We start from the raw sequence: 13259 nt of genomic DNA, 5'->3' as shown, positions 1-13259 counted from the left end.
TTGTGCTTATTAGAAATTGTCCTCATTTAACAAGTTATTTTTCTATATGAAAGAAACAAACCGGGTGGAATCTTTGTTAAAACATACTTAAACTCCATAGCAAAGGAGCACAGTACGATTACTAAGATGTACTTTATTCTGCCTTATTTTTACTAAAACCTTGATGAACTTTTTCACCCATTTTTTTCATGTACAGTTGAAGAGTAAGACTGAATACATTCATTCAACCCTTTGATGCAGTAATTACCGATAATATTGGAGGTGAGTTAACTACTAAAATCCTCAGATTAAAAAGTCAGAATTTAAGAACTTAATTAAGAGCGTTATGAGGTTTTCTGCTACATAGAAAACTACTGAAGTAAGTTTCTACCAAGAAAACAACAGGACCCACAAAGGGAGACTGTCATTTCCCAACACTTTTATCTGCGCACCGGTGCAGTACTCGGTGCACTGCTTTACTACCAAACCATAGAAAACAACGGAGTGGGAGCTTGCTAACAGTGTGACCAAGCAACTACACGCAAACTTGTAGTGTTCGTGGCAAACATCTCGTCTGCATACATTTAGTTCAGGCTTTGTTTGTGGTGGTGTGGGTTGGTTTTTTTTCCCCTAAACCCTGATTTTTAGAAAAGCGGATCTTTCTTTTGCAGGGTGCCATGACTGTTCTAAGGTAACACCAAAAATCTCACCTTTGGTGGGTGGTCAGGCTCCTGAATCGTAGTGCAAAATTTGAGTGGCTTCTCTTCAGGCTGGCAGGGCCGGCGCGTTACCCGAGCACAGGGCCTGCTGAGGCGCTTCCACTCTTCCTCTTTCACGTCCTTCTGCTTCTGTTGCACGGGTTTGGGTGAAGGCTTCGGGAAGTGAACCTGTTGATGTACAGACAGTAATTCTGTATGCTGAAAAGAATTCAGTAACATTCAAAGTTATCACAGGTACCGTTCAATACTTGGACCTGTCCGGGTTGAGAGAGGGAGGGACAGTGCCCTGTTGGCACTTACTCCCTGGGCTTACAAGAAACTCGCGAGGTTTATGTTTGGAATAATACAAGCCAGTTAAGCATATGCCAACTTCTGGAGTTTACGACACAGCTCCTGGCTTTTGCCAAGCACTTTCCTTCCTTGCCCAGCCCAAAAGGTGGACACGGAGCTATCAGAGCCGACAAACTCCCAGGAGATGCCATGCCTTACCATGGTGCCCAAATCCTCACCTGCTGAGGCTCTGTTTGGTGAAGCATCCCGTTTAATCTGCTTGGCTTTTCTTCATCGTGGAGTTGTTTGCCTGTTACCCCAGCACAGGCTTTGTTCTGACAGATGTATTCTTCACCTTCCATCTTTTTTTGCTTCTGCTGAACTGGTTTTGGCATAGGCTTTGGTAAGCAAACCTGTTGAAGTACAGCGAACAATTCTGTACAGTAAAAGAAAAGTCGGTATTTCAAAGAGAAAAATGTTCTCTCTTCAGTACTAGGAACACAGAATGAGAGTAAGCTTTCATCTTTCTCAAAATAATTGTTTTCAGCGTTTTAATTATCAATAAACATCTTCTTCAAACAGTACAAAGTTAGAGCGATGCTGTATTTGGGAAGCACGCTATAAAATAAACTTGAGTTGTACATTTCAAAACATTGACTAGTAACCTTTATTGGGAACGATGCCAGTAAGTCACCGCTGTTTCATGAACAAGCAGAGCTGAGCACATTTCCTATCACTGGATTTGAGTCAAATGCAAACCTCTCTGAAGTAAGAAAATCACTAAGTCTTCTGACTCGGGTAATCTAATTTAAGAGTTAAGTCTTGCATTCTTTTGCAGTCTTCTACAATGTAAATGGGGACTACACGGTGAACAGTCGCATGAGTTAATGCAAGTTTTTTCCAGTGCTGCTCTAAGCACTAAGTATCAAATGATGTCTGTTTTTGGCTTGTGTAACTTGGAAGACAAATGTAGCCAAAACACAGGCTGTATGCCACATGCCTTTGGTACTTCTGGCACACTAATAACTCTGTAACTGTAATGTTTGCATATGGTCCTCTATGCAGCAGCTGTATCTCAATATAGCAGCTAAAAGAGAAATAATGGGCTGCTTTTTTATGCTGCAAATTAAATACATACAGGAGATAGAAACTGCACAACCTAAATACCGTTGAAAGTGCCAGTAGGCACTTCGTATATTGTTTAATCCAAAACACCTTTTAAGAATATAATCCATAGTTCTGCTCTGCGAAAATTATTAATGTTTACAAACATAAAGGCGTATCTGTTCTGAATAACAACTCGAGCTAGTTTCAAACAGCCTGCCCCAGGAGAAAACACTGTAGGTAGCCCTGGGAAATGGAGTCACCTAGGGGAGGCTCGGTGCCACGCTGACGGTTACCGAAAGCAGGGGCCCAAGCTGTTTTCTCTGCATCACGGCACCGCGCTGCATCGTGCAAGAACATTTTGGCAGCTAACTCTGGTATCTTCACAATGTATACGTACCTTAAATGACTATATCGCTTTCAAAACAGGACTTACAGCACTCGTGAGATATTTATGCCCCAAAATTACCATATTCCACACTAATAACAACTACAGGCTGGTATCGATGTAATTATTTTTTAATATGAAAGCTACAAAATCTAGCAAGTAGTCAGCTGGCCCTCCCATACTCCATTTGGCCCTAATGCTAGCGCTTTCACTCTAGGTGAAAAAGCTGAAAATATTCATCCACTGCCAAAAACTGTGGTAAACGAATTTGAGAATTAACGCAGTTAATATTTTATCACCTGTGTTTGGTGTGCAATTGAAACAAAGAACCAGGATGTAGCCACTGCTAGGCTTTTTATGTCACCTCAAGATTAGATTCGTGTAGTCTACAGGGAGCTGCAGCTTAAAATTCCCGTCCTGTAGCAATTCCTCTTCACATCATCTTCAAGGAGCTGGTGTTACAGGATCCCCTTATTGGTACTTACGGGTGTTTACTGGTCTTCAGAAGGGAATTAGCCCAAGATCACCTCTTTCCTGTGTACCAAACTGGTACAGGTGGAATCAGACAGGTCATCTGGAGTCAGATTCTGCTCATAAGCAAGAAGTGAGGAGACAGTGGATTGTTTGTAGTGGCTCCCACTATTCTGAGGTTGCCTCTTTAATGGGAGAAGTGTTTGGTGAATAAAAGGAGAGGTGGAAAGGGAATGCAGAGGGCCGAGATGAAAAGAGTCAGACCTAGGATAACTACAGACAGTGCCGTGAAGAGATGCAGTGGGAAGTGCCTGCCTGTCACTGAACACTTCGTCAGGACTGTAGCACCAAAGCGCACCAGGCCTCGAATATCCTCCGCAGCCGATAGCCACAGACTGAAAAATCGGATTTTCTGAAAACAGCAATAGATTTAGAGAAAGTTCAGTTATCTGCTCTCTCTACTTGTATTTAAGTGCTCCTCAAGTCCTTTGAATAACCCTAGAAATTTCCTTTCTGCAGCTGTTTTGCGGCGAATGTTACAGGAAGCTTGCGCGCGTAAGCAGCAGAACTGGCTGAAGAAACACACTCAAGTGAAAAATAGGTGCTCGTGGGAGCAGTGCTAGCATTCTTACTGTTCCAAGGAGCAAGACACTCAACATTAAAAATGCCTCTGAAAAAGTGATGATAGGTGCCAAGACGTAGTAATATGCAGGCACGCTCTCTCTCTGATCTTATTCTTCGCCATCAAAACCAATTCTGCCTCGTCCTACAGCACACGAGTGGTGATAACTGACACTCCTCATTCATGGATTTTTCAGTGGGGTTGTGAACTTGCAAATAGCGAGCGCTACAGCAGCTTTTACAGCCTGGAAGTTCAGGATCATCTTTTATGCCAGTATACTGTCAAGTCTTAGGCCAGGCAATAAGAAGAAAATAGATTTACTATTCAATATCTGACTCTAAGAAATCAAAGACTCTTGTGAACCAGAGATCCAACCGGATCAGCTGGAGATCAGTTGACAGCTATCGGATATTTCAATGAAGTTCAGAAAACAGTACAAACTTAAAAAAAAAAAAAAAAAAAAAAAAAAAGCTTCTCAAATTAGTGGTCACCATCGTAGCAAGAGAAATACTGTCACTGAAATAGCTTTTGGTTTTGCTAAAAGAAAAAAAGTGATAAAAACAGAAAAGTCAATAAAATTGCTAAAATAAGTATCTGTAATTACCAAGATCAAAACCCAGTGCCTTTTTATTAAACATGAACTTTTGTTCTGCCTTCCATAACACGTAAATAGTGCTGACAATTGGTTTGTGAGGCACTTGCTACAATAAAATGTAATTGTATCATGAGAGAAAGGTGACAATCAGGAGATCATGAAAAAATTACATATTCTCACTGGTGGTTAATTAGCCATGCAAAACCCCCTCAAACAGATATTCTCTTCTATTAGGAATGATTACTATGCAGGCCTACAGATGTCAATACCACAGTCATTCAAATACTTCTTTCCCTACTAATTGAAGGTTGTAAAGCTCTGGTGCCAAGGTTTTGCTTCCAAAGAGCTAATTTATGACTAGAAGGATATTTTATGTCTTCAGTTGCAGCAGCTACAAAACTCAGCAAATCAGAACCATCTGTGCACTGATACTTGAATCACCATTCATCTAGCAGCCGATCAGTCACATTAGTTTGCATCCTGCATTCTTGGCTCACGTACACTTGTGATGGTCCAAAGTTCACCAGAAATATTAAAAATGAATGGTACCCTGACCCTGCCTTATTGCACACGCATCAGAGACAGAAACGGGGCTTTTGCATACGGGGAGTTTTGAGGCAGAGGTACGACGGGACTGACATTTCACAGCAAGTCCAGTAAGACTGCTAATTACCTCAATCTCCACTTATTAAAACAGGGTTTTATTAACTGTATAGTTTCAGACTTAAAAGCACAAAAGGAAAATACAACACGATAGCTGTCAGTTTTAAAATTCTGTGTTAGTGCATCACATCGCACTGCATACCAATAACACACTTAAATCCCAGAATAATACCTCCTCCACATTAATGGCTGCAGGAGTATAAAGGCAAATGACAAAGAACGGTTTGAAAGCGAGAAAATGAATTAAATGCTTTCACTAATAAAGGTAACTTCGCTTTTAATCTGGAATGAAGGAAAAACCTGGCATTCAGGCTCGTCTTCAAGATGTTAGTGAACAAAGTCCTTGACTTCCCCATTATCCTGAAAGTAAATCATTCTCCACAGACCTACCGCTTTGAAGTGAGAGGCTGTAGGTCAAAAGGACTCATGACAGTTCTTCCTCCTTAAGGGTTGACATCCCACTTTTTAGCAAAGCCAGGGGAAACAGGAATTAACAAACATGGTGTATTTAAGGCAAAAGAACTGCTGTGTCAGTCTCATTTTGAGATCTTAAACTATTTCCTCTCCTACAAAAGAAAAGGCAACAATCAAGCAGGAGATGTCAGAAATAATCCCAGAACTGTCTGTCTTACCTTTGACACTTTGTGATTTCGCGTGCATGCTGCAGCGGAAAATTCCAGAGGGCCGTCGTAGCGAGTTCCACTTGACTCTAGTCCATCCAGCAGGATTTTCTTGAGCACTTGATACTTCGGCTTTTCATCGTAAGCTAAGCCAGAAACGCATGCCAAAAACTTGGATATTTCACCTGTGGAGCATATTTTAATGTAAATTTCACTTGGTGTAGACCTAGAACTTCAGAAAGAATTTAATTCCAAAATGGATGCCAATCCTCCATTGCCAAACAAGATGACACAATTCCAGCTGAAGACACACTCCACACACAGAACTGACAGTATCTTGTCTTTTCCAGGTGAGAAAAGGAAAAGATAGACTTGGATAAACAAGCTAACCCCGAAGTGCTCTGTCTTGTTAAGCACATACACTAATTCGTACCGTACCAAAAGCTATCTAAGTACAAAAACTAATCAAAATCCTTTATCAACAAATATTGATAGTTCTGTCTAAAATAGAAGTATTTTATATTGGATAGATCATAATACTCCTTTAAATATTAACTACTCTCAACAACAATATTTTAGTCTGCATAGATATTATACTTCGAATGCTTTGGAAAAAAGCAACTTTTTTTTTTTTGCTTCTAATACTTGGACAAATATTGGTTTTGAGATTACATCCTAAAACAGTCTAACAGCAGCTTTATTTTGCTATCATTATTGAGTGGTTTTAGAAACAGCGAAACCACTGAATGGGCAGAAATAATGCTATTAGGAAAAACATATGGAGGGATCAAACTTTTCTGTCAATTGAAGACCCAAGTGTATCCTAAAACTGGAGTAGTACACCAGATATTAGCATCTGGCAAAATCCCAGGCATAAAGATTTACTAAATATGTATACACATCATGAATATATTTTATGTAATATATGATGCATTCCGATAATTCAAATGCAGAAATGTTATGAAAATAACTGAATAAATCAAAAATAGATACTGGCCTTGGAAGGAAGTTGGGTGTTTTCCCTGGGTTACTTTTGTATTTCAGTGAAGGAAGAACCATACGACAAGACAAACCGTCCATTCATTTGCTTCTTCAAACTCTGAATACTAAGCAATAAACCTTTTGTAGACAGGTGCTTACTATTTCCATACCAACAGCTACTTCTGTTTTTAAGCTCGTCACTGTTTCCTAACACCTTGGATTACATATGATACCTAAGATCCCTTATGTCACCCTATGGCACACATCGCAGATGAGAGTAATAAGGATTTTTGTACTACCAGACACCAGGGTTGAAAATTTAGCCCTCCATGTCTGTATCATCCACTTAGTACTTCTTTATGGGATAATATAGGAAAGCAGCAGGGGGGGGAAGAAAAAAAAAAACAAAACCAGTCCCTGCAATAAAAGCATTAAGTATCCTGTATCAGTAAGCATCAAGAATCATTTATTGCAGAGTGACCAGCATTCGACAGCATCCAGAAATTTACCTTTGCCCCTTGCAGTAAACAAGCCTTTGAGCTAAAAACGTTTAAAATATGATAAGCTTGTACACGAAGGGCCTGATCCAGTCCCACTGATGTCAGAAATATTAGTTCAATTAAACTGCACCCTGAATTAATGAATGTGACTAATAATCTAACTATGAGTGTTACATAACTACTGCGTTATCAGCTAAATACAGATATTGCGGGCTGAATTCTTCTGTCGGATAGGTAGTGTGAGAGTGGTTCACGCAGGCTTGATTTCAAGGCGTTGATTCAAGGATGACTTCTGCTCGCACGCTATAGTTTGCCCTAAGACCGGAGCCAGGTAATACTGTGTGGACTCAGGCCCAGTGAAGGCATCCACCTTAAGGTGCAAAGCTTAGCGATTACATTTAAGATTTTAAATTGAAGGCTTTGTTAAATTTGTGTTGCTTTTACACTGCTTCACCCAAACAGACTAAGACATTTAAGTATTTTTTGTAACAGACTAAAGAGCTATATGGTACATACTGCAAGCATACTTACTACAGCTGCGTCCAGAAGAATCCCATTCCATCACTGAATCTGGGAGCTCATCCATAAGTCTGAAACAACACGAGAGTGCAACAATTTAATGTGGTTTTGGAGCAGGTGATTCTTCATTTGGGATTTAGGAAGACAGCAAGTCTCAATTCCAAAGGGAGTGGACCTCCAGGATAGCTAATGATTCACAGTACTGCTTTTAAAACAAAATCTCCTCTTACCAGCTATATTTTTAACTCTTTGGAGACTGCTGATTTCAGCAAGACCGGGCTTACAGCTAAGACTGCACTTTAACATTAAGTTTTTCTTTGCAGATGTTTTAAGCTTTCTAGAAAGAAAAAGAAAAAACCTTTGAGCTGAGATAGCTTGTTCTGATTTCAACTTAATGATTAATACTTGTATTTCAGAATTTAAGAAGCAGTTCTGGTCTGCTACCAGTCATTTAGCACCAGGCTCTTTCTGCCATGTAGCTCACGGGCAGCTGGGTGATGGCTGTCAAAATTACAAGCAGACACAGCAGGGACAAAAGGGGAGAGGGAGGTTAAACGACCTTAAGTCCCATGCACTTCATAAACTGAAGGGCAGGGCCACAGATGTACTTTCTACCCACCCAGAAACAGAAAAAGCAAAGGACATTGAAGTTCAGAATCAATCATACCCTAAAAACGGATGAAGTAACACCAGCTCTCATCTCTGTGCAGGCATGAACCAGGATGATCGCCTAGCACCGGTAGGAACCTGCAGCTGAGGGCAAGCCCCCTTGCCCTGAGTAAGTGAAATCTGTTACTTCACTCTGGCTGGTGCTACCATTACGGGATCCCTTTTTTTGTTCGTTTGTTTAAAGATGACATAAAGGTCCACCAATCAGTAACAGGATGTGTTCTCAAACGCATAAAGTTGGGGTACATAGGCTAATAGCCTTCAATTCAGTAATCTGCTGTTTAGTATCAGAAATAGGCGTTTCAATTTTAGGGAAATGAAACATTTAAACATAAATATTTTCCTGTAATCTAGCTTAAATTCTAATTCAAATGGAACCTCTCCTCTAATTACAGCATGGCATGAATGTTTCTAAACTCAAATATATCAGCAATCCCTAAGTATCCCCAATACCAATGCCCAGAGCTTTGGCACAGCTGCCTCATCGCCCCAGCGTTACTGGGAGGAAAGACTAAGAACTCGTCGCGAAGGGATGAGAGGATGAGACAACTGGTGAACACCAGAGTTTGAGGTCCTTTCCACAGCACCCCACCTTCCAGGCCCAGCCCCTTCTTCCTCACCATCACACAGACTCGCAGCAAAGGACTGGCAGGCTCAGAAGCGATTCGCCTGTGCTGCTTAATGCACTTACTAACTTACAAGCAACTGGAAACACACGTATATCCGGATGTCTATTTCTGGCCTTTGAAAACGGTGTAGGCACTGAAAATTGAGATAAATAAAAGGGGACAACCTGGGCAAGTTACCTAACACCAAGAACATAATTCATTAGACTAATAAGTTATTTCTGATAAATGGAATCTGTATCATTTCCCACGCGTTTCCTCTAAGCGTCTGTTTGCTTGACATGTGAAAACGCTAGCAATCTAAGGGTTAACCGCAAGGGAAGAATTAGTGAAGCAGCTCGATTGATTAAATTGATTTAACATTGAATTGTATAAGTGTTACCTTGTAGGGGGTTGTGTAATGATCAGAACTTCTAAAGGAGAAATATTAAACATAACATACGATGTCAACATTTACAGATGCAATCTGTATTATCCACAGTCTGCAGGCTAACCTTTTTCTCTGTTGAGAGCAGATGCCACACTGAATTTGCAGATTGATTTCTGTGGATCAGCTATCCCTATTGTGTACCTCTGTTGTGACTTGCCCTACTTAAAAGTTTGCTGCCTTCTCCAATTGTGATGTTACATTTATGGGTAACTACTCTTCTGTACAGCCTTCTACAGGCTACGCTGTACTACATGCAATTAACTCTCTCAAGTCCCAACTGTGAAAGCAGAGAAAGAAAACACTAATGCACTCTGTTGCTTTAGTAAGCTCTAAATGAATCACGCTGGGAAAAAGGAAAGATTTTAATCAAGTTCTTTAGTATTTTGGTATTTAATTGTTTGTGATGGCAGTAGGCTTACATAACATTAAAAACCTACATAAAAACATCGGAAAACTAGTATCATATAGAAAGGAAAATAAATTGAATGCACATGTGGAAAAACTTCCAAGAGATGTTTGTACTATGGTGTCTACAAAGCAGCCACAAAGTTTAATGGAAACACACAACAACCTTCTGTACACGCAATAAGGCCTGCACTAATTCACAAATGTTTTCTTTAAAAAAGAGTATTAAAAAGATACGCAGCAGACAAAATGACGGTCTACTGTGCATTTGAATTTATCGTCTCTCCACAGCAGTACATACATAAACATGTGGAAGAGGCTATACATGCACAGAGAGTTCATGTTTTTAACTGCTTCTAACATCTCTCAATCAAGGAAAATTGTTTCAGCTTCCTCGTAAGGTGCTAGTCTACGGGATGTAAAGCTGCCTTTTTCAGACCTGGTTTGTTAAGCGATGAGGACATTGCAGGGTTCTAGGGCGGTATGCGTGCGTGTACGTGCGTGTTGTTTTATTTTTACTTTGTTTTCGCAGTCTGGACAGCTACAGGGTCCTTCAGGTTCTGTTCCCAGGGTAGCTTCCCACATAACCATTGCAGCATGCAGTAGCCAAGGATTTCAAGGTCGCCTCGTCTGGATGGGGCTAAAATGTGGGGAGGGAGGGGGGAAGAGAGGAAAAAAAAAAAAAAAAAAAAGATGAAGAATAAGAACCTCTTCTTGGGAAATAGAAAAGACTTTGATTGAACTAGTGTTGATGAAATATGAAAAAGCCAAATGGGCAAAGTGTTTTGTTTATTCAGCTGTATTAGACCTAAAACGCCCCGGCATTTGGCCACAGTCCACAGACAGGCAGTGACTTGTTACTGTTGAAGTAAGGGTCAGTTTCCTCACCTCCTCCAACTTCATCCTTCCTCAGTCTGGCCTGTCACATGGACTTGATCCCCATGGCCTCTGACATGATCCAGACAGCCCATAACTGAGTACCAACACTTTCTCAAAGAGCCAAGCAGTAAAACAAAGAAATAAATGTCTGCTGCTAAATTGCTAACACATGTTCCAGGAAGTCCATGGGGTCCACATTGGTCATGCAGGGACCCTGTGAGTGCAGACTAAACACTGATGGCCTTTCCTGTTCTCCTACAGAGCTATTTGAACTTGGAAGATATGACAAAACTGCCATCTAGTGTACATTTACACACCAAAGCTGTCTGCTTACAAGTACCATGAACTGTTTGTTTAGAGAGTCGTAGCACAAGCTAAAATACACTTGCTGTTTAGCAAGTCCTGGGTAAACTTTCCACTACTGCTTCCAAAAAGGATGTTATTTCAGGAATAACTTACTCTTACCCTGCACACCCCAAACAGATACACTAACTGCAGAATACAAATACAGTAGATACAGTTAAATCAAAAATCAACCCTGTCCCCAAACATCTTCTATGCAGAAAAACAGGTAACTGAAGTTAATCTATAGATTGACTTTTCCAAGAGAAAGAGGGGGGGGGGGGGGGAAAGTGCAATACTAATAGAATTGCTATCGCTTGCTGCTATTCAGAGGAAATCAAACTTGAAAAAAACTGAACAAGCAGGACGGCTGCAATATTTCTTTGTACACATTTGACTTGCAGCCTATAGTTCACAAGTCAAGACCGCATAGAATCTGCAAAACCAGAAACTATTAATTGTGATTAAAGACAGACAGATGTAGAAGTTAAATTTATGCTTTTCCGAAATGAATTTGAACTTTCCAGGAATGAAAGATTTCGGATTTGTTCGGTACTTTTTGTCTAGCGTAAAGACTAGTAGTTGAGCATAGTGCTGTTAATCCAGCTGTAAACAGATATCGTATTTTATGGGCCTTCATTAAATAAATTCCAGAAAGTCACTCAGCAAACTTATCTTTTAATTTAAGAAGTCATCTGCTAAAAGCTACGGTGCCAACACATCATAACTGTTTCTTGTTACCATACACACATTATTGTAAAAGCAGAAGATTAGTTCTTATACGTTCTCTATCTTAACTGCTATTAGACTGTGGGATTATTAAAGGCCCTTCAATCTAACAGAACACTACGCTATCCCTTGGGTGTCGTTTATTTTCTGCACTAGATTCAGCAACGTCCTAATGCAAGACTTGGCTCTCATATTAAAATAAAAACACAATCTCTACCACTTGCTGTTCTGTAGTGATTTCTTCAGCCATAAATCTCCTGTTAACTGTGGAACAATTCCATTCATACACATGTGTTCACAACTCCTTTTTCCATTATGGCAATTCCAGATTATAACCATATATGCCAGCATTTTTGATTGCAGATCCTCTAATTTTCACACAATGCTTTTCTGGCACCTGTTTGTGTAAGATGGGCTACAGAAAGTGGCCTTTTGAGAAAAATTGTCAAAATTACAACGGACGACTTTTTTCCACTGAGGGGCTAATTGATATGAATCTGTAAATAATGCTAAGTCAATTAGATTTCAGAACCTAACCTAAGAGAACTCGTTTTCTGACAAAACAGTCCCCAGAGAGTAAAGTTTACTTCACAGTTAACAGTTTGGCCGTGACTAATTACCTTCTCTCTCACAGGCAGATCTTCCAGCCATTTCCTGACTAACACTGGGGCAAAGCCATCGCAAACAGGGAGATGCGGCAAGTAAGACTTTACTAATACCTTCCGAAAGCCACAGTCGTCAGCTAGGGGGGGAAAAAAGGTACGTGTAACTAAGACACGCATAGCTAAAAAATAAAAGGGGAAATGTTTTACAGAGAGATGGTAAACTCACGTATCACTTTATCTCCCAGGTCACTGCAGGTGTTACGACTTGAAGACATTTACATGTGTTTTTCATAGAACCGCATGAAAACGTCAACGTTTGATTATTTGACTGTACTAGCTTATTCTTTTTCTCCGCTCCTTTGTCAGCTCAGTATTAAGAGATGCTAACTTCCTCAACTTTTAAAATCATTTAGATCCTTATAAAAAAAGTATTCAACTAACTAATCTTTAATGAATTAATATTATCTATGAACAATGGAATAATTAGATTTTCACCCCAAAGAAAACGCTAATACATACATTTCAGTTATATGTTTACTTGAAAAAATAAATCTGCTAATATAATTGGGGATTACAAGAATCTTGACAAACATCGACGGAGAGAAGTCAATCTGGCTTCATTTTAAATGTGATAGCCATGCAAAAATATTCTGCTTGATAATTTGTCACTGTTACAAGAGTATACATTCAAAATAGTACTTATATAAATCAAATTCTCTTACTTCTCTGTAGACTAAAAACTTGTTGGCTCTTTTTTCTTTCTTTTTTAATAGATATTTGATTTCTGCTTTTCTATTAACCAGGCATTTTTTTATTATTATTTTAGTCTCATATGAAATACTACTTAATGGGAACATGTTGGCGATAGTTTATTTCACAATATTTTTATAGTTTAATTTTTTAATTTGAAGATTTAAGGCCTGATTCTATCCTCACTCCTGCCAAGATAAATCAGGACCAACTCCACTGAAGTTAATGAATTAACAACCGTGTCAATGAAATCGGAGTCAGGCCATAAGAAGTTTTATATACACCACAAACATATACTCAACATGCAGGCACAGGGTTCAAACGATAACTCAGAATAACATAACTGAAGCAATTCACCCTCAGAAGAAAATATATTATGTATCTCTGTATACA

General features: G+C 39.6%; 1 protein-coding gene across 2 annotated transcripts in view; it reads right to left on the bottom strand.

Annotated features, from left to right (window-relative positions):
- VRK2 (VRK serine/threonine kinase 2) overlaps nt 1-13259 on the bottom strand; it is a gene marked incomplete at its 3' end in the record, with an annotated part of 46388 nt that overhangs the window by 2669 nt on the left and 30460 nt on the right. For both annotated transcript variants that reach the window (XM_082307576.1, XM_082307577.1), the window contains exons 9-13: nt 10081-10201; nt 7444-7502; nt 5444-5616; nt 1208-1381; nt 690-866 (exon numbers count right to left, since the gene is read on the bottom strand). In XM_082307576.1, the coding sequence (XP_082163702.1) occupies nt 690-866; nt 1208-1381; nt 5444-5616; nt 7444-7502; nt 10081-10201 (704 nt within the window). The remainder of the gene's footprint in view (nt 1-689; nt 867-1207; nt 1382-5443; nt 5617-7443; nt 7503-10080; nt 10202-13259) is intronic.

The sequence above is a fragment of the Platalea leucorodia genome (assembly GCF_965183815.1).
Source record: "Platalea leucorodia genome assembly, chromosome: 3".
Classification (NCBI taxonomy): Eukaryota; Metazoa; Chordata; class Aves; order Pelecaniformes; family Threskiornithidae; genus Platalea; species Platalea leucorodia.
The sequence above is the reverse complement of the archived record's forward strand: the minus strand, read 5'-3'. Positions and strand labels throughout refer to the sequence as shown.